At 36.3% G+C, this 25,121-nt stretch overlaps 1 protein-coding gene across 1 annotated transcript in view; it reads left to right on the top strand.

Annotated features, from left to right (window-relative positions):
- Positions 1-23,502, top strand: part of IQCM (IQ motif containing M) — a 75,329-nt gene extending 51,827 nt beyond the window's left edge. Inside the window, 1 exon segment of the mRNA XM_051790140.1 lies at positions 23,351-23,502. Coding sequence (XP_051646100.1) covers positions 23,351-23,502 — 152 coding nt within the window.
- Positions 23,503-25,121: the final 1,619 nt, after the last annotated feature.

Below are 25,121 nucleotides of genomic sequence, written 5' to 3' on the forward strand. Positions count from 1 at the left end.
AATAAATTTCAGCTTGCACAGTTTTCAAAATATTATATACTATAGGAAGTATAAATGTGTAGAACTGTCCTAATTACTGAAATCCATTTAACCTTGCAGGCTATCAAAATGTCCTTTGTAGAATATGGTGAGCTTTGAATGGCTTTACAGAATGTTAAATACAAAATAATATTTTAAGATATAAGCCAGGGTCAGCATTAGACCTTCCTGTCTTCAAAAGCAGTGGCAAGATTCTCAGTATTTGTAATAGTGAATGATTAGGGGATGACACAGGGAGACTCATAGTTATCTTCCCTGCGCCATCTGCATGTTCCCCACCACCCTGCTGTCCTCAGTTAATTTGTATCAGCACGAGAGATGAGATTAATGCATATGAAGTAACAGCTGAAACTTTGAAATTCTGGTGTCTTTTGTTGGTTTGTCACAACCTGAGTGTTATTTAAACATCTATTTTTTCATATTTAATACTGGATAATACTCTAGAGGCCTCCATAAAACAGCTAATGTTCCCTTTGGCATCGAAATCCACTTACCTTAACTGACTTTTGTTATACTTCAACCTGATTCTCAGAGTCACAATGGTAATATTCATTTTAATGTCCCAATAGACTCTTAGTATTCATCAAATATTTGATTTACATTTCTAATAAGGCTTATGGAATGCAGAGACATGAAACCCATACTCTGCCATGATTCTAACTACTGTCTCTTTCATTAACACTGCAAATTATTTCTCCAAAATAATTAAAATCTGTAATTGAATATACTAGAATAATTTTGGAAAATTAGTTTAATTATTCCAGTGCTTCTATTTGGAAAGATCACATAATTTATAATAACAGAATAGGCAAATACAAATTTGCTCTCACAGAGTTCTTTTGTTTATACCTACCTTTAAAGAAAACATATATACTTAAAATGCATATGCTTGTTTAGCAACACAGTTACAATGTAGATGTTTTGTACTCTAGAATTCTAATGAAAAAAACCCACAAACTCAGAATTATTTCAACCATTAATAGGCATGGTCTCCCCTTTAGGAATTTGGCTTTTTTTCTATATACATACTGTAATATAAAAGACCTAACTGTGACATATAATTGAGGCCTTCCAGTAGCTGAAGGGAGCCTAGAAGAAAGATGGAGAGTCTATTCACAAGAGCAAGTAGTGATAGGACAAGGGAGGATGACATTAAACTGAAAGAGAGTAGGTTTAGAATAAATACTAAGAAAGAATTCTTGCTGTGAGGGTGGTGAGGCACTGGCACAGGTTGCCCAGAGAAGCTGTGGATGCCCCATCCCTGAAGATGTTCAAGGTCAGGTCAGACAGGGGTCTGAGCAGCCTGGTCTGGTGGAAGGTCTTCCTGTCCATGGTAGGGAGGAGGGAACCAGATGATCTCTAAGATCCGTTCCAATCCAGGACATTCTACGATTCTGTGATTTAGCCACAGTAAAAGCGCATACACAAATGAAGCATGTATACTAGATGGACTTACTTATACACCAGAAATCACTACACTATGTATACAAAACCAAAAATGCAACTGCAATAACTGGGAGATGAATTGGAAGGGTTAGAAATGCCTGGCATATCCACACTATTGGAAGTATATGCTGCTGTATAGGCAACTGCAAACCCTTGCTAGGGTTCATCAGCGACTCCCTGTGCAAGAAAATAAGGAGGTTTTTGATTCATCAGAGGCATGACTAGAAGGTCTGAAAACTGGCCATAAACATCTGAAAAGCGTTTTCCAACTGCTACTACAACATATTGAGTTGTGGGACTGAATGGTGTTTTAACTACTACAAACATAGGCAGGAAGGGTATTGAAGAAAGCAGCAAAAATAGGCTGAGGGAAAACCTGAACCAGAAAATTTGCTGGAAAAAGAACTGAATTGGAGGATCAGGACAGGAGACCAACGCAATAATAAAAAGACTTTGTAACTTGAATTAAAAAAAAGAGTCTTCAAATTGTGGGACTCCAACTGCCCCAGGGATCCCAGTTAGTTCTTTGCCATGATGCCAAATGGTACCTTTCTAGGGACCTCTTCCCAGAGGAGGTTGTATGGTTGTATCTAAATTTTCTGAGGTATTGGACTGATGTGGTGTGGGTAATCACAGAACACACACAGCTGTACCAATACATTGGTCACATATGTAATTCTGGTTATACAGAGGGCTTGTGGGTGAATGGCTTCCAGGTTGCCTAAAAACAAATGCCTCATAAGCTACTGATTTCTGTCATGGTAATCCATGTAGGCCACATTTCTGGTGCATCCACCACCTCTCATTCATAAACAGCATTACTTGATATACTTTTTCAGTATGGGTTATAACAGGAGATTGGACTTTTAAGATCTTAAATATCTTGTGTGTGTGTTACTTCAGAGGCTGCTTTTGTTGCATGATGGAGTTTACTCTGTAGCACTGCAAGGTTAGCTCTTCAACCAGGACAATACCACCATGTCAGCACACATGTGGAACCTGGACTAATTAGCCTTGCTGGGAGCTGTGGCTAATTAGTCCAGACTTAACGCAACTGTTTCTGGAAACTGAGCTGGTAATGCTGCATAAGACAGCCTGCTAATTCATTCGGAGGTCTCTGTTGGATCCCTGAGCAGATTGGGTCATCAGCTACACCCTCAGTTGCCTCCATTTTTGGGAGACTTTATGGGACGGAAGCTCTAAGGCACTCACCAGGTTTAACCTTAGAGAACTGACAAAGGTGTCCAAGACATTTTCCTTACTCTAAATTTTGTTTCCATACTCAGTCTGACAAGTGTTTTTCAGTTTATGTCAGAGGAGGCTTATTTCCTCATCCAGACTCCTGAGCTTTCTGTTCTTCTCTGTCTTACTGGCTCTGGCAGGTGAATCTTCAGTGTCATAGTCCTCTTTCCAGTCCTAACAGGGCCACAGGCACCCAGTGTCAGGAAATGAGGATCAAAACTTTTTGTTTAAAGGTAATTATTTTCTGTAGTAGTGATACAAGAAGAAAGGGATAGAATCTGTTTAATTCTACCTCATTTCAGTCTGTTTCAAATCACTGGCTGGTATTTTGTCACCTAACCTTGCTTGGCTTTGTATTTTGCTTCTGTAAACTGTATGAAAACATTGAAGACTACAGCACAGGAAGGACCAATAAAAACCATGAGAGGGGAAGATGGGGTGCACGGAGAGGAAAAGTAGATTATTTCCCTGTGCTCTTCCCTTCAAGTAAACAATGTTAAGCCGTTGAATTGCTCAGTGAACTCATCTGGTCTTACTCCATACGTTTTACCAGAGTTAATAGTGATTATTAATAAGTGAGTTTTTAATAGATCTTATAAAAATACTGTTCCACGTAAAGATTGCTGATTTAGCCCCAAAAGAACTATTACAACAGCTGTGTATAATTGCGTTTTTTCTGAAAGAAATACTAGAGTTAGACAGCTGGGGGTCCACATGTACTTGGGGGGCAGAAAACAGCTTTTATTGTTGTCTTATTATTTTGAGAAAGGATATTTTTTGAGTTGTTTAGCACCTTCCTTGTTCATGTCAGAGAAAATCACACATTTACTGCTAATGAGTAGAATGGAGTTTTATGACTTTGTCTGAATATTTTCTGTGAGATGACTTCCATTACCACTAAAACCATTGACAGAGCCCTTCCTGTTGGTTTTAATGAGAAAGAATTGGACCTTTAATAAGCATCATGGTCACGTAAACTTGGGGTTTGTTTTTTTAGCATCATGCTTTTTAAGTGTTTTTAGTTACTGCCTGCAGTGTATACAGCTGTGAACTTGGATAATAAATAAGGATTATTTCTATGAAGAAACCTTTGGCAGCAATTTTTGCTTTGCTGAGGTAAGCTGTTAGTCATCTGCCACCAAAGGGTAATCAGCTAGATTTTAAATATTGCTGTGTCTTTCTACTTTTACTGTATTTTTGATTAGTCAATAAATACATGTTCAGTCTCTTTCCAAAGCCCAGCAATCAGTAGAGATGTAAGATACGTTGCTGAAAAGAACCGAACCAACAACAGCTAATTGTAAAGCTTTTGGTTGTTCCAAGAGAAAGTCGGGCTCACTTGGAAATTAGTGGAAGGTGGTAACACTTCATTATAAAAACGTCTTAACCAAAAATTTGTGTTGACAGGTGGTAAAGTACATTCTCAAGATTGAATAAACTTATTTTCTGATAGCAAAAGTGAAGCCAGAGAAACTGCACTCCCTGATACTAAGGGTGAATTTGAGATTGCGTACCTTCAGGCAAATACAATTCAGATTCAAGAGCCTAAATTTAGGCTTCTAAATCCATGTTTAGGAACCTGGCAGATTTTCAAAAGAGCTTAGTACCGAGTCAAGGAGAATGTCTTGTGTAATGGAGTAAATATAGAGAGGAATCATAATTTTCTTTTCTTGCTTTTTATGAAATAATTCAGATCCAAACATCCTTACCATCCTAACTCCCCCTCCTGATTCCCAAACAAAAAGTCTAAGAGGAAGTTGCAACAAAATGTACTGTGTAATGAAATTTTTTGGCATATTGAGTAAATACAAGTGGCAATGGCCTGACATGGCTAGAAACCAATACATATATCCTGACTTACGGATAAAGAGTAAGGAAATTAGCTGTTTGGGTTCTTACTTGACCAGCAAAAAAGAGAGAGTTATTAGTTGCATTACAGGCAAACTGGGTGTGTGCTGTATTCAGTCATTAGATATATTGCAACAATACAGCAGGTAGTAGTGGTTTAGCCACATCTAAAGAAACTCTCTTGATAAATAAGGAGCACAGTGTATGATCAGATATTTTTCTTCATCTCTGCTATTTTTTTGCCTGTGATATGGATGTAAATAAGGACGTGTGTTATACAGATGCCTTCTAGTTCAAATTTGGTTTCAATAGACCTTTACTTGGTATTTTAGCTTGTAAAGCCTTTAGCTCATAACAAAAGATTAGGTTGCATAAAATTTCTTCACCTCAATAGAGCAGTCCTTGCGGTAAACGAATTCATTCATTGGAGTAATCAAGATCATATTTGTTATCATGCGGCAAAGTCTTTCTCTTTTCCACCCATCTCAGTGAGAGGAATTTTCAGTTAGAAGGTAAATAGATAACATAAAAATTACTGTAATAGAAAATAATCATATTTAACTGTACAGTTATAAAAGATATGAAACTGTGAGCAGTTTAAGGCCCATTGATAAAACTGTCAAGAGAAACTGTTTGAATATTCTACTCCCAATGTGTCAATCAGATTTGTAATGTAGGTATGGATGCTTGCAGATGTTTGGCTATTGATTTTCCACTGCTGTATCTTCAACAGTGCATTAGCATGTATGTCCTACAACACACCAAAGAATTAAAGGTTTCAAACAGATCACAAGTTTTCCTTTATGACACTTATTTTTTCAGACTATGCCAGTTTTCAGGAGAAAGCCATCCTTCAGCTCTTCGTTTTATTTTCAGCCATTGGCTGTATTTCAACAATGCACCAAATGAATTGTGCAATCTGAGTGCAGAAGATGAATTTATTAAAAGATTGTGCATCACATTGTTCATTTTGCATATCCCCATTTGCTCCTAATCTTTGGGATGCCTTAAAGATTGCTCCTAATCTTTGAGATGCTGTCAAACTGTGAATTTGAAAACTTGTGCTTTTGCAAAAAAAGAAATTAAAAGAACCATTATAAAATTAAGAAACACTGTGGAGAATCTAGTAAAAAAAGTAATTCTGACACATGAATTAGTAGTTTGTGGAAAACTGAAACACCTACAAAGCTGGAAAATGTGTTGCAGCCAGCCAGTGCTTGGCTGCCATGGATGGCAGAAGAACATACAAACAGATTAGTTTACAGTCAGGTCTGGGAAGCAGGGCACAGAAACAGAACTATAGAGGTTTGGGAATTGTGTCCAGCTCTGCTGCAGTTTTACTGGGCAACCTGAATAGTTGTTTCATATTTCTGTTTCTTTCCAGGTTTTGACTATTCCTGACATGATGTTATAACATGGAGGTTGATGGGAAATCAAGGTTTGAACTGTAAACCCTCCTGGGCAGAGCACCATCCTGTGTACTTGTACAATGCCTGGCACAATAGAGCTGTTCTCTCTGTGGGGCATTACTGTAATATAAGTATCAATATTTTAATCATCTGCCTTATTTCATCTGTTATCTCATGATTGTTTAGAGTAATTTGGACATTTGTTTTCTTTTCACATTTAAAATGGTCCCTGGGAGACTTCAGTGGATTGAGGTTCAGGGATCATGTGGACCTGATTATTCAAATTCCCTGCACCTGTGGGGGTTTCTTTTGATATTGCATGTTTCAAACTGAATGTTCGCTAAATACAATGAATTTAAAATATGGAAAAAATGAATTAAATGAAAGCATTAGAACTGCATCTAAGTTTGTAATCAGCATGATATGGGGGATGGAAATGAATGTGGAACCCAGCTGAACAGTGTGTTGGCATAAGAACTCTTGACTTACAGCTGTTCCTTTGTTCTTTTTCGTTAGTTTTACAGCATTTTTTTTCCAGAAAACCTTACTTCGCATGAAAGACAAATTCATATGAGAAGATTGTTTAGCTTTGTGCATCATAATTTAAACAGAGTGAATTTAAATTTGTTGAAGTTGCTCAGGATTCTGATGGAGTGGGCAGTTTAGCCTATTAGGTCATTTCTGCCCAAAATTAAAAACTAGTAACTTCTGAAGCATAAAAATCAGCTAAACCAGAAATATTCTTATTGTTTAGTAAGGCTAACATGTCTTCAAAAACAGAATTACTGAGATAAAAGAAGAAAACAGAAATCCATTTCAAGAACTATGCATGGAGATTGCCTGTAAATAGCTTCTCTAGACACTGTGAAAGAATGAGACGGATGAGAGTGAAGGACCCTGTCTGGTAAGCGTTCCTAGTCTGCTGCAGGTAGTTCTGAATTCCTCATAAGATATGCTTTTAATTGTTGATTTTTTCACACAGCAACTCATGAGGAAGACCACCATTCACTTTTCCTGTGAGAGAATAGAATAATTCAGATTGGAAGGAACCCCAGGAGGTCTCTCATTCCACCTCCTGCTAAATGAAGGCTGAATTATGAGGTCACATCCGGTTGCTTTGCATTTAATCCAGTATGATCCTGAAAAACTGCAGGAATGGAAACTGCGAAACTCTTCTCCTCCTTGACTACCTTCATAGTCAATAAGTTTTTCCTTTTATCAAGTTAATATACTTTGTTTTGGTTGTGGGGTTATTTTTTGTGTGTTTTTGTTGTTGTTGTTTTGGGGTTTTGTTTGTTTGTTTGTTTATTTTGGGGTTTTGTTTTGCATTTGGGGTTTTTATTTGTTTGTTGTTTTTTTTCCTGGAACATGGTATTTCAAATTCCAATGCTTAACCTTAAAAGATTCAAATCTGTGTTTTCAGCATCTTGGATTAATATCATAATTACGATAGAGGTTGGTTAGGTGGGTTGGATTGTATGACCTGTAGAATTTGTTCTGCTAGGCAGAAAGGACTTCATGAATCACTAGACTAGAAAAACAGATCTAGGGTCAGCAGAAGTCTAGTGTTGCAGTTAGGGGAGAAATGGACTAGAAAGAAGAGGTATTGGGTTTCTGGTCCATACTGTAAGAATTGTTACTATGCATTCCATGTTAAATAACCACCATGAAAAGTACAGGAAGAGAAACATAATCCAGGTTTCTTGCCACTCATAGGAGCATCCTGTTTACAGCATTAGAGAGTCATATCATAGTTCTGGGATTTTGTTATTTTCCAGTTTCATCTAATGAAACTTGAATACTTTTTTTGCTGAGATTGTCCAGCTTAAACAGGAAAGCTATCATATCCTGTATAGCCAGGTGGTGAGAGATCTATTCAAACAGATGGATTTTGAGTCTCCTCCCCCTGAGGTGGTTTAGCCAATGCTTTAGCATCAGTGCTTTCATCACTGCTGTTACTGCACAGTGAACTTTTACTAAACCCTCTCCTGGGCATCTCAGTGAAAGTGTCATATTCATAGCTACATGTCAGCCCAGGCTCACCAAACAGCCACTGACTGCATTCATCATAAGGCAGGTTTATTCCCTGCTAGAACTGTGATTGGGTTCAGGTATAAATATTTAAGGCAGCAGTGTAAGGTGAACAGTAAAAGCATCATTCCCACCAACATCTGTCTCCTGGTTCTCCAACATGGAAGGCAATTAAAAAGCACAGTAAAAAAATTTATATTATTTCTCAGATTATTATTATTTTCCTTTCTTCTTTCTCACCCTTTTTGATTGTCTGTTCATTTGTTGCAGGGATTGTCACGCTCAAGGTGCAGAACTGTTAGGGTGAAGGGGTTCAGGTGACCAAATGCCACTGAGTTCCTCTCCTACTTTCACCACCATGTTCTAATGGGATCATTGGCAGATGTCTTCTGTATGAGTTTTCACAGACTCTTTTACAAATATTTTCTGTTTATGGACATGCTGAGAGATCACGTGCAAAGCAGAAACTGATAGGGGCTGTATTTTAAATGTGTGCACTGCTGCATGAATTACAACTTAGTTGTATCAAAGCAGGCACCCAATTCAGTGAATATTTAGCAAAGTGGCCTTCATCTCTCTGTGCTTCAATTATATGATTTCTTAGAGGTGTTGGGAGGATAGATTAATTATAGTGAGAGCTGAGAGCACCACCAAAAAAAAAAGCTGAGAAAACCACAAAAAAGCCTATGAAGAAATTGGTAATTTTGTATTCAGTGCAGGGTTTTGATGATGTGTGCTAAATAAGGTCTGGAATCAAACACAGAAGGATGAAGATAAAAAGAAAAACTGAATAGCTCCCCATTCAGTTAATGTTCATTTTATACCCTAAGTCCTGTAAGGGAGAAAAATGCAACATTATTTCTCATATTTTATAACTTCTGAGTTCTTGAATCTGCAAATTTAATATTTGGGTAGCATTGAGATTAGAGAAAATGCACATTAGAAATGGCACAAAAGAATGCTCTTCCATGAGGACATCTCACAGGTTCCATTTAAGCGAGATATAAGAGTTTGTGCAAATTTTCATGTACAAAGAGCTTTGGTTGTTGTTGTTAGTGCCGGAAATGAAGCTGCTTGTTATCAGTAAACTTCTCAGCAGCTGCCTAGCCAAGAGGCTCCCACGTTTCCTTGTCCAGCTACCCGGTGCTGTGCGCAGCAAATATGCCTGGGGGTAGTAAATAAACCTGGAAGAGATCTAATATTCCTGAGCTGACATGATGGGGCTGCCTTTGTGTGAAAAGAAATTGTGGGATTCAGATGCATGGGAGCCTAATTTTTAAGCTTTATGATTAGAGGTACAGTCTTTACTGCCCTCACCTGTACTATTACCTGTTTAATTGTCCTTTGTGAATTCCAGTCCCCTTTGGAATCAAAAGGCAAAGGAAGCCTCAGTTTTTAATTTCTGCCTGTCAGTCACTCGAGCAGAATTGATGACCCATTCACAAGGATTACTAAAGCTACACAGGCAGGAACCCATTTGACAGGTAAAGGAAAACTCCCTTTTTTCTTCGGTACCTTTGTGGCTGTAATTAACATTTCTGTTTTGTTCTAATTATAGTTTTTGTATTTTAGCCATTATGCTAATGGTGTTGTTCAGTAGTATGTGAGATTGCATTCATTATCACTGGTGAATTAAACCTTTATTAAAGAAAAATTCCCTCAGGCCTCATTCTGAAGTTAAGTAATTATTCATTTGGTTTTATCCTGGCAATTAGCGTATATACTGTAGCACTCATGATTGGATTTCTATACCTCCCCAGATGAGATTAACCCACTATGGTAAATAAATGTACAACAGCTCCCAACGTGTTTTTTTAAGTGCACTATTATATGGGAAAAAAAAACCCCAGAACCAAAAAAAAAAAACCCCAAACCCAAAAAGACTCATCATTCAGTAGAAGAGTTTTTGAGCTCCCAGCAGACCATACAGTCAGAAGGAGATTGTGCTGGACAGCTGGGGCTCTGTGGAGTAACAGTAATAACAAACGAGTTTATGAAGCCCTCCAACAGAGCAGTTAATTCTTTCTTCAATTGCAATGACTTCCTTGGTCAATATGCTTCATATCTGAGATATGCACTATACTCAGCCACACTCACATTGTAAATCAAGCCTTCTGAGAGCCTCCAGACATAAACAAATTACCTGGATGATGTAGCCTAGTTCTCAGCCATGAGGGGGGAAAAAATGTCAAGGAAAATCTTATTTGGCCACCCCTACATGCTAGAAGCTTTTGAATGCCTCACAGACACTGTTGAATTTAACCATAATTCCTCGACAAAAGACGAGGTTTTATGTCTATTTTACTACCAGAACATAGAGGCATGGACAAATTAGGGATTTACCAACAGTCACAAAGAAATCATCAATAGAAACAAATTCTGACTGTAGTTCCCCTGTGGCCTAATCAGATGTTTTACCTGTGTTAACATTTTTTGTCTCATATCTCTTTTTAGCACATATCTAGTTTACAGATCTGTCACAAAATGTGGTGAATGCATTTCAAGTCTCTTTTTAACTGATCCAATGCATCTTATGCTTCTCTGTGGGGAGGGGCAGCCATTGTCCTACCTTTAATTACAGCTAGAGTTTTTAGAAGTACTTTTAAATAGAAACATCTTAAAGACATTAAATGAATCAATCAAGCATCCTTGATTCCATACAAGACTTCAGTGATGGCTCATATATAATCATTGCATAAGGTGAAACCTAACGTGCTACTACAGCCAAAACATTAATCAACTCCCTGAGAGTTTTGCCTCAAGAAGTAATTTAGGATTTGACCTTGAGTTTGGGTAGCTAGTATATACAAAATGCAGGCATTACCTCTACTGTTGTGAACCCATAAAATTTGCACAGATAGGAAAAATTAGTATACATTGATTTTTGATAAGCATCATTTAATCTCTTGTATATTCTGGCAATATCTACCATATACCCACAGGATCTAGGAACAACCTTAAACATCTCCACTTTCAATTCCAAATGCAAGCTGCATGTCATTAACCTTGCCTCAATATCAAACATGTGAAGCACAGCAGACATAAAATAAATAAATGAAAAATAATTTTGAAAACTGCCACATAATTTTCCCATTGGGAAAGAAGACAGAGAAAAAGAAAAAGGGAAACACAATGCTTGTCCTGTCCTTTAATGCATGTCATGAAAGTATTTCACTTCAGATTCTCAGAGGTCATCTGCCTCACCTATACTGCTATCAATGGAAGTAGCATGCCTAAATGTATTTGAGTTTCTGGGCTTCAGTTCCATGCAGCTGAAGATAGAAGGAAAATCTGAATAGAATTCAAGGTCATTAGTAAATCTTATTAAATTATGAATTATATGTGGAGCTATAGATCACACAACACAATATTGCTAACAGTAGGTGTTATCCCACCTCTCGGGATGCTGAAGAGGTTACTTGATTAATATTCATAAGGTGTTTTAAAATAATAAACTACTATATAAGTGACAAATATTATTGTGCTGTACTACATCTCATTACTCTGGTAGGTTTGTATTGTGTACTGTAAGCCTTCCACACAGAAGTCATTCTCTTCTGAATGTGCTTTGCAGACCACCACATCCATTGAGGGCTCACTGGTAGTGAGGTGTGATGATCAGGGACATTCAACTTCCAGGCTTTGATCAGGGACATTCAACTTCCAGGCTTTGCTCTTAACCACTTCGTGGAGTTGCAGTTACATCACTATGGAAAGCAAACTCTCATTAAATTGCTGTTTAGGAGTAAAGGGAGGAGTAAACTTGGGTTTCAGCTGAAAAATCATCCTGTTAGATTGCATTAAGAAGCCTTCCATGTTTAACCACACGTCAGTTATTTTAAAGCAACTTCTGATTACCAGAAAATCTATTTTTTATTTCCACAACGACAAAGGAAATCAGGCTCAGTTTTTATCCCTCCTGCATTATTAGAAATCATGCTTTCATATTAATGAAATCATGAAGACCAAATTCTTTTTTCACTGATATCTGTTCAAGTGAAATGCTGCTGGTGCCTTGACCATCCACTGTCGAGATGCCAATAGATAATGCATGTCTGTCATGACATCCATTGCAGTTGTGCAAGAAAGAAGTAGGTATCCTCCATATATATATTATCCAAAATACCACAGAACTTTCAATCATGGCCCCTCAAAGTTCTCAAAAAAAGAAAGTGGAAAACAAAAGACAGGAAGAAAAATGAATCTCCAGAATTTTCCACTGCTGTAACTGTCTTCTGTTGCCTCTTAATGTCCCCGCAAGAATGAGAGAACTAAACTTGCATTCTTGATTGAAGAGAGGAATTTTAAATAAAATGTCAATGACACAAGTGATATTCACCTATCCTTGATGGGACATCAGACCAGTTGAGGAAGGCACTGAGCTGTTAGGTAAAACCTGCCAATATGCTGATTCTGTTTCCAGACACTTTGGCCTCCACCAAGAAGTCCACTAGCTGCTGCAAATGCTTCTACTATATCAGATTAAGTTTTACAAGGTTATTTAGTTAGCAAGACTGATTATTTTTCTCTTTTGCATAGGGGGAAAAAGCACTCCTGTTTATTCTTTTGAAAGCTACTTTCTTATTGAAATGCTGAATTTCCGTTATCATAACTGTACTCAGTGTAAACAGGAAACATTTGCGCTTTGAATCAGGCGATCATGTAAAAGTAGAAGGTATTTCAGCAGGAGAATTTTGGACATGTCTGTTTGAAGACTCTGTAGTTTTATGATGGTATTATGGAGGAGGTACTAGGAAATTGTGACAGGAGCGAAGAGGATTTGGTTAGAGCAGTTTATTGCTTCTGGTAGACATCCCAACAGTGAGACTTGCACAAAATATTTGAAATCATTATTATAACTGAAGAACTGTAAAAGCCATATCCAATTGGAGAGAAAGAAATTCTAAAGATGTTCAAAACTTGCTGATTTCATTGATTGGTGAGCAGCATACTTCTCTTAGGGGGCTTTGTATGTTCAAGGATTCAAATATATCAAACTTGTGTTAGAGCAGTATCTAATGATGTTGGAAAATGGTGCAACTCCAGCTTGTTCTCAGCTCTGCATCACTGTCTTCAGTGGTGCTCATAACAACATATACAATCATAGCAACACACTTTGATTTTAATTTAGTAGAAAAAAATTCTTGCTAAAAGGAGGTAATGTTGATTTTCTGTAAGGCTCCAAGTCCTTGAAGTGGCTAACTGTGAAATGGTTACTGTAGAGGTTGATTAGGAAAACAGGCCTTGCTTTACAGGGACAGTGCTGTTGCCTTGATGAAATGTGATCATCTTGAAGAAAGCTTCCAGGTTTTCCAGTAAGAAGGTGCTAAAAAATATATTTATTAATGGCCTTTAGAAAAACGTTAACTTTGCATTTTATATGCCATTACCTCATTCACATCTCAATCACACCAATTCTTTGAACTGTTCAGAAAATAAATGTTAGCCCATTAATTATTTCCAAAATTCCTTATACTTCTTAGATATGGAATTCCTAAAATTTCAAATCTTTTAATCTGTGATATATAGCACTTTTTAAAAGATAAATTAGAGAAACTATCCATTTCAAAAGAGTTGTCACTATCCATTTCAAAAGAGTAGTCCAGAATTTACCTACAACAGGAAAGTTCAGGACTCCAAGTTTGTTTTAGTTTTAGAATCTTTTCAGGAAGGTCGTCCTTATCCATAGTAATCCTGAAACTATTCATGGGCTACTACAAGTCAGGGGGTTTAATTATGCAGGATACCAAATCTGCTATATATATTTAGGGCATGGGTGACAGTAGTCAAATTTTCCTCTAAAATTTCCTTTATAAATAGAGTGAAAGTTAAGAAATACTCAGATTCTTCAGTCATAACTCTTGACAGATGTTGGCTTGACTTGTTACCATTATAATACACTTTAGAAAACCTACAGGTTTGTTTCACCTCCATTTGGCTCTATCTCTTATGTTTCTAGATATATATCTGTGCATTTACTCCCACTACAAATGTGAAGAGAGGATTAGGAAAGTTTTAGTAAATTATTGACAGTACTTTTTATAAAATTTGAAAGGTGCTTCAGATTTCTGCTGACATATGATGAGAGCTAATCTGCAAGTAAATAGATCACAACATGCTATGCAGATGAGCAGACAAGCATGTTTTTATTCGTGGCTGGTACCTGTTCTTTTCCAGATTCCCTTAAAAGGAACTGGGCAGAAATGTTACCATTGCTGTGTTTTACTGAGGCACATTTGAGTTCCATTATAATAATGACCAAATTAAACTTCTCTATATTGAGGCTGAGAATGGATTTCCTGAAGAAACAGAGATAAAAATAGTTTCAAATCAGGACAAGCTTTTGCTTACTCTTTCCACAGTCAGGTGAAACAAGATCTTAGAAGGTCCAGAACCAGGAACAAGAAATCTGCAAATGACTTTGCTACAGGCAAGTGTTTAGTAGTGTCAAAATATTTTTTAAAACTTTTTTGTTATATTATTCCAGGAGGTTGCAGGGTCAAAAACAGAATTTCCAGCAGGTTGAAATATCAAGGCATATTTTTAAAATCCCTTTGACATATTAGTGTTTTTATTGCGCATAGCAGAGTAATGGCTTGCTGCCAGTCAGACACATTCTGCTTGCTTTATTTACACATTGAGGTCAATGAAATTCCAAAGTAGGATTACTCATTTGTGCCTAACAAATTTAGATTTGCCAGTGAAATGACCTATGTTGTCAGCAGGATTGTCTTAATCCAAAGATCCTGAGTCTGTGCCTCATGAGTTAAAGGGGTTACTAGTATAATGGTAATGACAACATCTTTGGTAGACATACTCTTCAGTTTGTTTAAAGACTAGCAGCTTTATGAAAAGATGATATTATAACCCTAATATTGCTAACAGCATGTAATGTTGTTGTTGATATTTTAATGACCTTCTTTCTATTTCTTGAACCCTGACTCGTGGTTATGAATGGTCAAGCATCTTGCATTGCCTGATTGTGGTTCTAAGCTCGAAGTGACTGAATGCTTTGGTGATTCTTGTTTGTTTGTCTTTTCTACATGGGTAACCTTTGTTCCAACGCTAGTCAACAGACCATAAGAAATATAAATTTTAGGTCACTTCTCGAATTCCAAGTCTTGGGTTTTGTAATTCCCTAGCACCTGGGTTAGGTGCTAGGATCTCAAGAACTTGCATTTCCATATTTTTTTTTGCCTGCATACTATAAATGTTTTTAAATGTTTTCTTTTCACTGTTTACCCATGGAAGGTAAATTGCTTCCCTTTCAGTGCTGGGTTACCATAAAATGTATATTAGCCTGAAAGAGAGAAATTACTTAATGTAATTTTGTAGCTACAGTCTTTGTCATTCTCAGGGACTTGTTATTTAGCCATCCAATTGTATAACCAATTGTTCCCATAATCCTCAGCGTTTAAGAATAACGTTTCCATGGTAATCTTAGATTCTGTAAATGCTTATCATTCTCTAAATGGATAGCTTTAAATAAATAAGTCATCAGTTACCTAGTAGACAGCATATACTCTATTGGTATAAAAAGAAGAAATACACCTCAGTTATAAAAAGAGACTAGTTTGTTCAGCCATAATAAGTTCACAGTCTGCAGAATCATGACCCTACTGATAGTGTTAACAAAAGCTTGCTCCTTAATTATCTGCCTTGCATTCAGCTGCTGTTTCCCTCCTAAACTCAATTATAATTCTAATAGCAGCTGTGCTGCCATTGTTTGTTGCAATTCATTTTAAAGAACTTTGATTGGATGTCATTGGTCTTTTTGACTAAATGTGCAAGGTTCAAAGTATCCACTGCCACTAATAGCCCTCATCTCATCTCAAGATTATACTAATTATTTACATAATTATATATTATACATTATAGAGCTATTATGTATTATTTCTAAATGATAGTTCTCCATCAAAGATGATGAACAAAAGAATATATATAGTTTTATTGTCCTTACACATATTTCAGTGTTGAAGATATGCTTATGATTACTCTCTGTCTCTGTGTTAGCCAACAATTGAAGAATCCTTCCAGTGCACTGCAAATTTATTAGAGTATTCAGAACTCTCTACTGCTTTCAATTTTGACTCCTTGTTTATTATTTCTTCTGTACATCTATGTCTGCAATGAATGTGATAAGCTATTACTTTTACAGGAACAAAAATGTCCTCATATGTCCTTCAAATTTTGAGGTCCTAGCATATGATAAAACTTAATTTGATGTAATAATTACAAAATCTAGTAGAAATACACTGCATGATTACCACTTATATAATTGTAAAAATCCAGCTCATCTCTAATGCAATATGAGAATTTGTATGGTGGAATATTTCAGCTCATTTATACAAGATAAGACGAAAATAAATTAAGAAATTGTTGCAAGTCCTGGATTTTGGATTGGATTCCATGTGTGGAGATTGTTCTACTAACTTTATATTACTACTACAAATACAACTTTATTTCAGGATAACTCATATATGTCAAGAAAAATAAAGTAATAACAAAAATAAAAGTTTAGTTATCTTAAGGCTATCTGTTTAGACAGAGAGCAAAACTTACTTCATGTTTATAAGTGAAGTAAATTGACTTGAAGTCACAGTTTTATTCTGAGGACTCTGGAACCCTGAAGTTTTGTTTGGGCACATCTAACACAAAGGCAAGACCATGAATTCTGCCTTCTTATCATGGAAATTATGATCAAGATCACCTGCATGTATGTAGGGCATCAAATGGCTCATTGCCTGTTGAAAACTGTGGAGTGTCAGTGCATTAAATCATGAGGACAGTCTCGCTTTTTTTTTTTCCTGTTTATTCTTTCTAATATCTGAAATGCTACCAAAAAAAGCCCCCACCAACAAGTCTGCAAAGAATTAAAAGAACCCTGCTGGAGTCGCAAAGTCAAGTGATTTGTAGTTTGCACATCAGCTGCATTACATATACAAATTGGCCTCTGCATGAATACTTGGAGTAATGGTCTTCAGTTGCACGATCTTTGTGGAGAAACTGCTGCCTCATGCAGTACAAGAGATTCAGAATTTGCAGTGAAAGAAATTGCAGCCAGGACTCCTCCATTTTTTGCAGAAGCTAGAAGGTATGTAGCACATGATGATGAGAATTGCAGAGAGAGAATGGTTACACAGTTAAAGTATTTGAAAATTACCCGCAGCAGCTCCACAGAGTTTCTTTTTGCTGATAGTTCGTTTATGTAAAAGTGTTTGCAGAGGTATTCAGTATTTCTGGATGCCTGACTTGGGATCTTGATAGCTGATATGCAAAAATGCTGAGGATTCAGAATACAACTGATGTTTTGATTTCTGCTGCAGCTTGAAGCTTGTGTTTCAGGCATACAAAATATTAGTAGAATGCCAAATGCACTGAAGATGAGATCCAAGATGTCTGAGAGTTGGAACCCACAATTCATTGAAGCCCTCATCCTTAATCTTTTTGGTCAGATTTTAAAATGCATTTATTTGCATGGCTGGTGATGGGCATAGTCTCATAGAAGAAACTTCAAAAGCACCCTTGTGCTGGAAATGAAGGATTTTAGCACTTTTTGGGAAAACTATCACACTGCTTCATGCATTTTTGGGTACCTATTTAACTGTGAAAAATCTGATCCTCAGTGCCTTAGCTCCTGAGCAGTAAAATGACCATAATAAAACCTATTCCTCCCTGAGGCTGTTGCAAAGGTAAATTTTCTAATGTCTCTGAACATCTGATACTCTCGTGATGAGTCCCATGAAGAAGCTCATGAGGAAATTCTTAATTCCTTCTTCAGCTCAGAGCATGAGTACTGTATGGTAACCAAGTATAACACTAAAAATAGAGAAAAAACCCCAAACTAATGGCTCATAAGGTGAACACCATCAGTTTGGTGCATCAAAGGAGATAGGACTCATGTGGATTGTGACTGTACCATAATACACATGTGAAAGGAATTCTAATGCTTGAGTAGTTCTTGACTTCAGAACCTTAGTATTGATATCAGAACACAGTTCTATACGTAATATTCTATGAAGTTTTTGTTGACAGTTGTTTGGGGAAAATACATATATCTAACTTACAGCTCTGCCACCTGTTATTAATAGAGTTTTCCCAAACCAGAGGGAATACAAGTTTTATGGCACCCCAGGCTCTCATATATCTACATTAGGGCAGTGATTAATACACTTTTTCTTTTTTCAGAGTTGGCTACCAAATAGTTTCAATTGAAATCTTCTGGAAAACAAATATGAATCTGGTTAATGAGACAAGTCTGCCACGTTGATGAAAATAAATGTAAAGTTTATTGTAATAGAGTTTCAGAAGCACAATCCATTTAGAGGAGTATTGTATATCTGTTCCAACTATCTCATTGCATGAAATATGAAAATGCATTTGACTTGTGTATGGCATTTCACACATAATCTAAACTTTAAGCATGATTCAAGATCTAAAGGGTAATTTTCCTAAGAAAAAAATACACATTTTTGGAATGAAATCTGTGCTCTCTGCCTTTTTTTTTTTTTTTTACTATATTCTTGGTATCTCTTCCTCTCTGGAGGTCTGGTCTGGACTTGGCAAATTCTGTGATTTCCTTAGATTTCTGTTCCAATACTGTCAGGAAATTATTTTTTTTTTGTGAGGCCTTCATCCTCTGAATATATTTCTAAGTACTTACAGAAGGCACCAATATGTGGGATTCAGGGTTGTTTAAGTGTCATTACTCCTGCTTCTTCTTTGCCCAGTGGATGAGGAAGCGCCAGAAGTTGTACTATGCTATTCCACTTCGAAGTAAAAGCTTTCAGAGGTCTGATTTTTGCCCCATAGAGGAACATTTAGGAGTCATTTAAAAATAACTGAGGATTTTGTTTGGTTCCACAGATTGTTTACATTTTGACTTGAAAAACTGAAGGAAAAAGAAACGGAGGACAGCAAAATAAAATCCCAGGGTACACCATTAAGAAATTGCACTTTTGAGATTCCAGCCTAACCTGCATCTGTTTTTCTTGCATATTATTCTAATTAGCTTGGATCTCTCTCACATTCCTGTTTACATTTCTTTTTAATAGGTCTTTCTGATTCAATATTTTTCCTTCTATTTACAAATTTAATACAAAGTGGCACATGGTGTGAGGTGCCAGATGTGGATTACTTTCCTGCCTCTGAAGCAAATAACACACAGAATAAGTGCAAGTATTAGGGAAAAAGGGCAGTACCCTGTATTTGGTTGGAATCATAGTTCAGAAAATACAGACAAATATTCAGAAGAAAATCTGTGTTTTCTAATAATAAGGGCATAATATTTTAAGAAAAATTAAAATCTAGGATGAGAATAATTATTAAAGTAAAAACAGCAAGCAAAAGTTGATAATCTTTTACCAACATAACTATATGGTTTTCAAAACAGATGCAGCAATGGTGGCAACCAAACCAAGCATGCATTCTTATGTTTGTTATATTATTGGTCTTTCTAATCAGCTCTAACCATTCTAGACTATTATTTTATATTATATTAAAAAGAACTATATTATTATTATTGTATTAAAATCAGTTACAAGTATACACATCCCTGTACTTTTTAGATATTCCCATTGAATATAGTATAACTAACAGAAGTGAAGCTTTCAAAATGAATTATAGCGACTAAAAAGTTTCTGAATAGCAGTAAGAAATAATGTAAGTAAAACATGCTGCTGTGACTTTTATAGCCAGGTGATACAGAATTCCAGTAGTAGAAAACATTTATATTCTATAGAATTACAGAGCAAATGCTCTAGTTTTTGCAAGGACAACATTCACCGCTTGTGGAATGGGCTAAAAGATGTTAAGTTAGCAGCAGCGTAGCTGTCCCTGCCTGAATTTGTACTTTTTAACAGCTTTAATAGATAATCTGTGTCCATTCTGGTTTGTGATATTGCTTATGCCTGGAATTATCTCCCTCACTTTCTTTTAAGAAGGACAAGAATTGTTTTTCTTCCATCAGTCTGCAAAAGGTAGTCCCCATAAGAATTTTTCCACTGTACATATCGACACGGAAAGAGTTGGGTTCTGAGTCCCTAGTCCAGACTGAGGAGCTACATACAGAATTTAAATGTAGCAAATACAGGAAGATATGATATGCCAGAAAGTAGGTTATCAGTAATGAAGAAGCAAAAGTAAAATGGTTTGTTTGATTGCTGATAAAATGCCATGTATGTTCACACAAAGAAGGGGATTTAAAAATTAAGAGAGTTCAACTTTTTGATTTTTTGAAGGATATATAAATACATATGTTTGTTAAGATGGATAAAATTATTTATTATGTGAAACTTTTTGATGTATTCTGAAACAGATGAACTCATTATTTATCCAAGTACTTAAGGACTAAATTGAACAGGGATTTTTTGTGTATGTGTGTGTTTCCTGATAAACCTGGCTGTTCTGTTTCTGTGTTTCTGTGTTTGCTGGTTTCCAGTTCCCCTGTCCTGTGGGAACAAAGAGGAATCTATTTTTATTGTTTGATTTTCGACACGAGAAGCTTCTTCTAACTGTCAGGGAAATGCCCTTCCTAAACCACGATGAATCAAAACCTGACAATTGGTTCTTAGACTGTTTTTGTTACTGTTGCAGACCTAATCCTCAAATAGGAATACTCCCATATGAGTGTGATGGATCCAAGTTCTGTTATACATTGTGAGTCTTTTTAGTGTACTCAGCATGCAATTTAAAGCCTGGTTTTTGACAAGTGCAAGGTGATCTAATGTTGTAAAATATTTGAACGGTGTAAAGGGACATTAACAAAATAAAGTTTTTCTGTGCAAGTGGTGCAGAGAAATGAGGAATTAATCTTGCAGATTGTTGCTCCTGTGGTCTGGTAAAGGGTCACTATTGTATTAGTTGGCATATGTGGAAGTGTCTTAAGGTGTTGAGTGGTACAGTAGCACTAAGCATGAGACCTGTGTTCAATAATATTTATATTGTAGACATGCTTTGTCTTTGCCAATTCTTATTTCCATTGTTTATCACCATGTTTCAGCATGACTTTGTAGCAGGTTGCAAACTGACTGCTTTGCTAGCTAACTCGGCAACTCAAATTTGAAGTCTCTGTTCTGTAATTCCTCTGGTAGGTTGCCTGTTTTATATGTTTTTCTCTTCAAAATAAGTAATACAGTTTGTCATTTCCCAGCTCTGGGACCTTTACTTTTCTCCATTAGTTCTGAAGAATAATAGCCAGTTACTCCAACACTATTTCTGCAAGTTCCATTAACACTCTGGGATATATTCCATCTGAATTTTGTGAATTTTCTTTGGTTGCAATAAATGTATTGTATATTAAAAGATCAGTTATTGCATTGCTTAAGAAAGTCTGGGTAAATCTGTTCTGATGGATTATTTAGGAAGAAAGCTAGGAAAGTGTGTATTAGTGTCTGGATGGCGAAGTGAGAGCTGCATTTATGAAGGACAACTGAACTGCTGCAATGATTCTAAGGGACAAAAATGTAACATAACACAACATCACCAGCTGAACTGCCAAAGGGTAAATTTGGGGTTGTTGCACACAAATGAATTGTCTTCATTAATAATAACTTTAATTATTTATATAAATAATAACTTATAGTTAAAATTGGAATAGTGACCAAAAAATCTATTTTGAAAATCCTTATTGTTAGCATGAAAGTGCTCCTTGGTTATAAACCTGACCCTTCCCTATTACATATGCTTGATTAGTCCTGCATCTTCATTTTGAAGTCAAGTTTTAATGAACTTTGTTGTCCTTTCTCCTTGTCATGTGTTATGTACATTTAATTATAATATCGGAGATCAATGATCCTTACATTTATTTTCCTAGACTATATCACGCCATGACAAGATTTTGAAATGCTTTTAAGCAGTTTTGCCCTTCAGCTGTAAATTGTGATTCTGTACTTCTTCATTAATGATCTTGGAGTGCTTACATAACTACTTAAGAGAAAATATTAAATGTGAGATGGTTCCATTAATTTAAGAGCAGGGACATTCTATTTAGACTCTCTTTCCTTGCTCAAGGAGTACAGCATTTTTCATTTTGATAAATGATTTACCCTGTTATAACTTTTTTAACTAATGGATATAGAAAAAAAACCCTGTTAAATAAAAATGATATGACAAAAAAGTATGACATTCACTTTATTTTATACAGAAATGAGTGTAGCACAAAGTGATTTTATTGAACTGTAACAACAAAACATTGGAAGTTCAGTGCTGAATTGGCCTTGAAATTTATTTCTTGTGTCATATAGATCCTTTTGCCTCCAGATGAAGGTTCAGTTAAAGACCCACACCACTAGCAATGCAATCCTTTAGGGTATTAGGTTCCTTTCCCTTTTCTGATGGGTGTATCAGGTGTTTTTACCCTGAGCACCAGTTTCAGTGTCCCAGATTTGTATTGCAGTTGGATGTTAATCAGAAAGGAGAACTGTCTCCCCCCTCACCCCTGACATGCTTCCTGAGAGGTTATTACAGTTGTTGCTACAAAAAGGTCATATCCAGAAATTTATTTTGCTATAATTGTTCCTGTGGTCAGGAAGAAGGCTGTTGTTTCCAAGGAAGTGAGTAGTGTATAAAGTGTAGGGATAACGGTGTAGGGATAACGGTTTCTTACTAAAAATTTTAGCTCTTTCTGTTTTTGTTTTTTTTTTTTTGGTTTGGTTTGGCTTTTGTTCGATTGGTTTTTTTGGGTTTTCGTTTTGTTTTGTTTTGTTTTCGTTGTTGTTGTTGGGAGGGTTTTTTTGTTGTTTTTGGGGTTTTTTTTGGTTTTTTTTTGTTTTGTTTTGGGTTTTTTTGTTTGTTTGTTTTTAAATAGGCTTCTGTGAATAGGCTTCTGAAATATTTCATCTAACCAAGTAATTTAATGCTAACATCAGGTGTGTTACAGTTTGTGATCAATAAGTAGTAAGTATCAAGACTGAGATTTTCAAAGGGTCTGAAGAATAATTACACATTCATCTCCCATTAAGTTCTGAATGCCTTTGAAAATTTTAGTCATGCTTATCACTGGACTCTACTCAGAAAAGATTGGATTGTATTATTTCAGAGAGTGTCATCTGCATATTGAACTAGCTAAAGTATTAGAACAGTAATCAATTAAATCTCTCCAATCTAGACACCTTGTACTGTTTTTAATCACATCCAGAAGCTCCACAGTTTATGAGCCTACATACATCTCAACCTTTTAACTTGCTGAAGCTCCCAGTTCCATCCTGATGTGTTTCACTTAAGTAATAAAAGTAAAGGAATCTGTGCAGGTTATTACTGTGAATGTCAGTTGCATTTATATGTATATCAGAGGAAAGATATTGGTCATTATACACTTTTTCCCCCTCCTTTTTCAGCTTCAACTGCTGCTGTAAGAAGCATCAAAAAGCATCGAGCATTTGAAATGGCTTTCACATTATTTCCTTTTCTTACTGCAAAGCTTAAGAACCTGATTACAGTGCTGCTACCATGGGTGCATCATTTCATGGATGAAAAAGATGGATCCTAGATATTAAGTAAAATTTTCAACTCCTCAGAAGGATATTGATTTAATGAAGGGCATAAAGTTTTTGTACCTTCCACATCATCTGTTTGAACCTGTATATATGGTATATACATCTCCACAAACAAACATCACCATCCTTGCTACTGAAGAACTGATGTACACTTTCCAAAACTGAGTTAGTTTACCTACTGGCTCTCCATAGGGTGAGATAAAATCCTTAGCTTCCAACACAAACCCCTACCAGTTCAGCTACTGAGCATCACCCTTAACCTGTAACACTTTTTCTATGTGAGTTAATATTAAGCAGGGTATGTTTGGTTGTACTCTCTTTGAAGGTTCAAATTCAGGAGCAGATATGTTTTTCTGGCACTTTTTTTGTCAGGATCATGGGCAGAGTAACTCCACATTTACGTCTGGATGTGTAGAAAGAATCCAGTGTGTATGCTGAAGTGGGGGGGGTGGAAAGGGTAGAGGAGAGAAGGATACCTCTTCAGGTTGTGCTATCATTGAGAGCTTCTGTGAAGTCTAAGTTGATACACTTAGCTTGTCTCAGGGAATCATTCCACTAAGAAATGTACGAAGGCTGCAGTAAGGGTTTGTGTAAGCAGGAGGGAGGTCAAAATAAAAGGAAACAAAACTATGACACGTGTAGAAGGCTTTAGTTCTTAATGTCAGAATAAAAATATTTTTCCTGACAAGAAGTTTGGAGTCAGATAAAACAGCAGAATAAAGTCTGTATGGAAAATGGTCCATGGTTTACACTTATACGCTTCCCCCTTACTTTGCCAGGTAATAGCAGCCAAGCTGTATTTGAGAAATTCAAGACAAAATCTTGTCAGTTACTCCCACACCTTCATGGGATTTTCCTGCAGTTCATTTATGCTCTAAACTTATTTTTAGGATTAGCCCAAAGACAGCACTCTGTAGGTTGCGCAAAAATGTGAAATTTAAGGACACCGAAAGAGGAACGCCCATCTCTACAAGAATGTGTTATTTTTTCAAATGAATATGTAAGTCAGAAGTTTGGTGGAAAGAAGGAATAAGTGGCATAGGAGAGTGGGAGCCATCCCTTGTCCAGACGTTTGGTGTTCTTGTTCTGCATTCAGATGAAAAGAGACCTGGATTGAAATTAAGAGAGTTATGCTCATCTTTGGTACATTAACAAGACCTACTCCTTCTCCCATCACTTTTTACAAGTGTCCTCATGACAGCTGCAGTGCTGAAGAAATTACTATTCAAAAAATAACTTTCTATCTCGCTTGAACTTCAAGTTGCCAGATCTGTTTTAAAACTAATTTTTCATTACTATTTTTTCATAGGTAATAATTCATGACTCTAGCAGCTGTAAGCCTGCCTCTGATTGAAAATGAAATGTCAAAGAATTTTTTTTTCCTGCAGACATAAAAGGTACTTTTAAGGCAAATATAAAAAAGCTTTCCCCTGTTTTTGATGTACCATTAGCACTGTCTTTAACTATGCTTGAACCAGTACCATGATCTGTTGAATTATATTTTCTTTGGGGCAGATCCCTGTCTACTGGAAGCAGTCATAAATTCATTGATTTTAATGCAGCAAGACTGGTATATAAGACTTGTAGACAGGTGCCATTTTTGTGAGATTAT

The sequence above is a fragment of the Manacus candei genome, unplaced genomic scaffold (genome assembly GCF_025592945.1).
Source record: "Manacus candei isolate 608988 ecotype Guabito, Panama unplaced genomic scaffold, ASM2559294v1 h1tg000028l, whole genome shotgun sequence".
NCBI classification, from domain to species: domain Eukaryota; kingdom Metazoa; phylum Chordata; class Aves; order Passeriformes; family Pipridae; genus Manacus; species Manacus candei.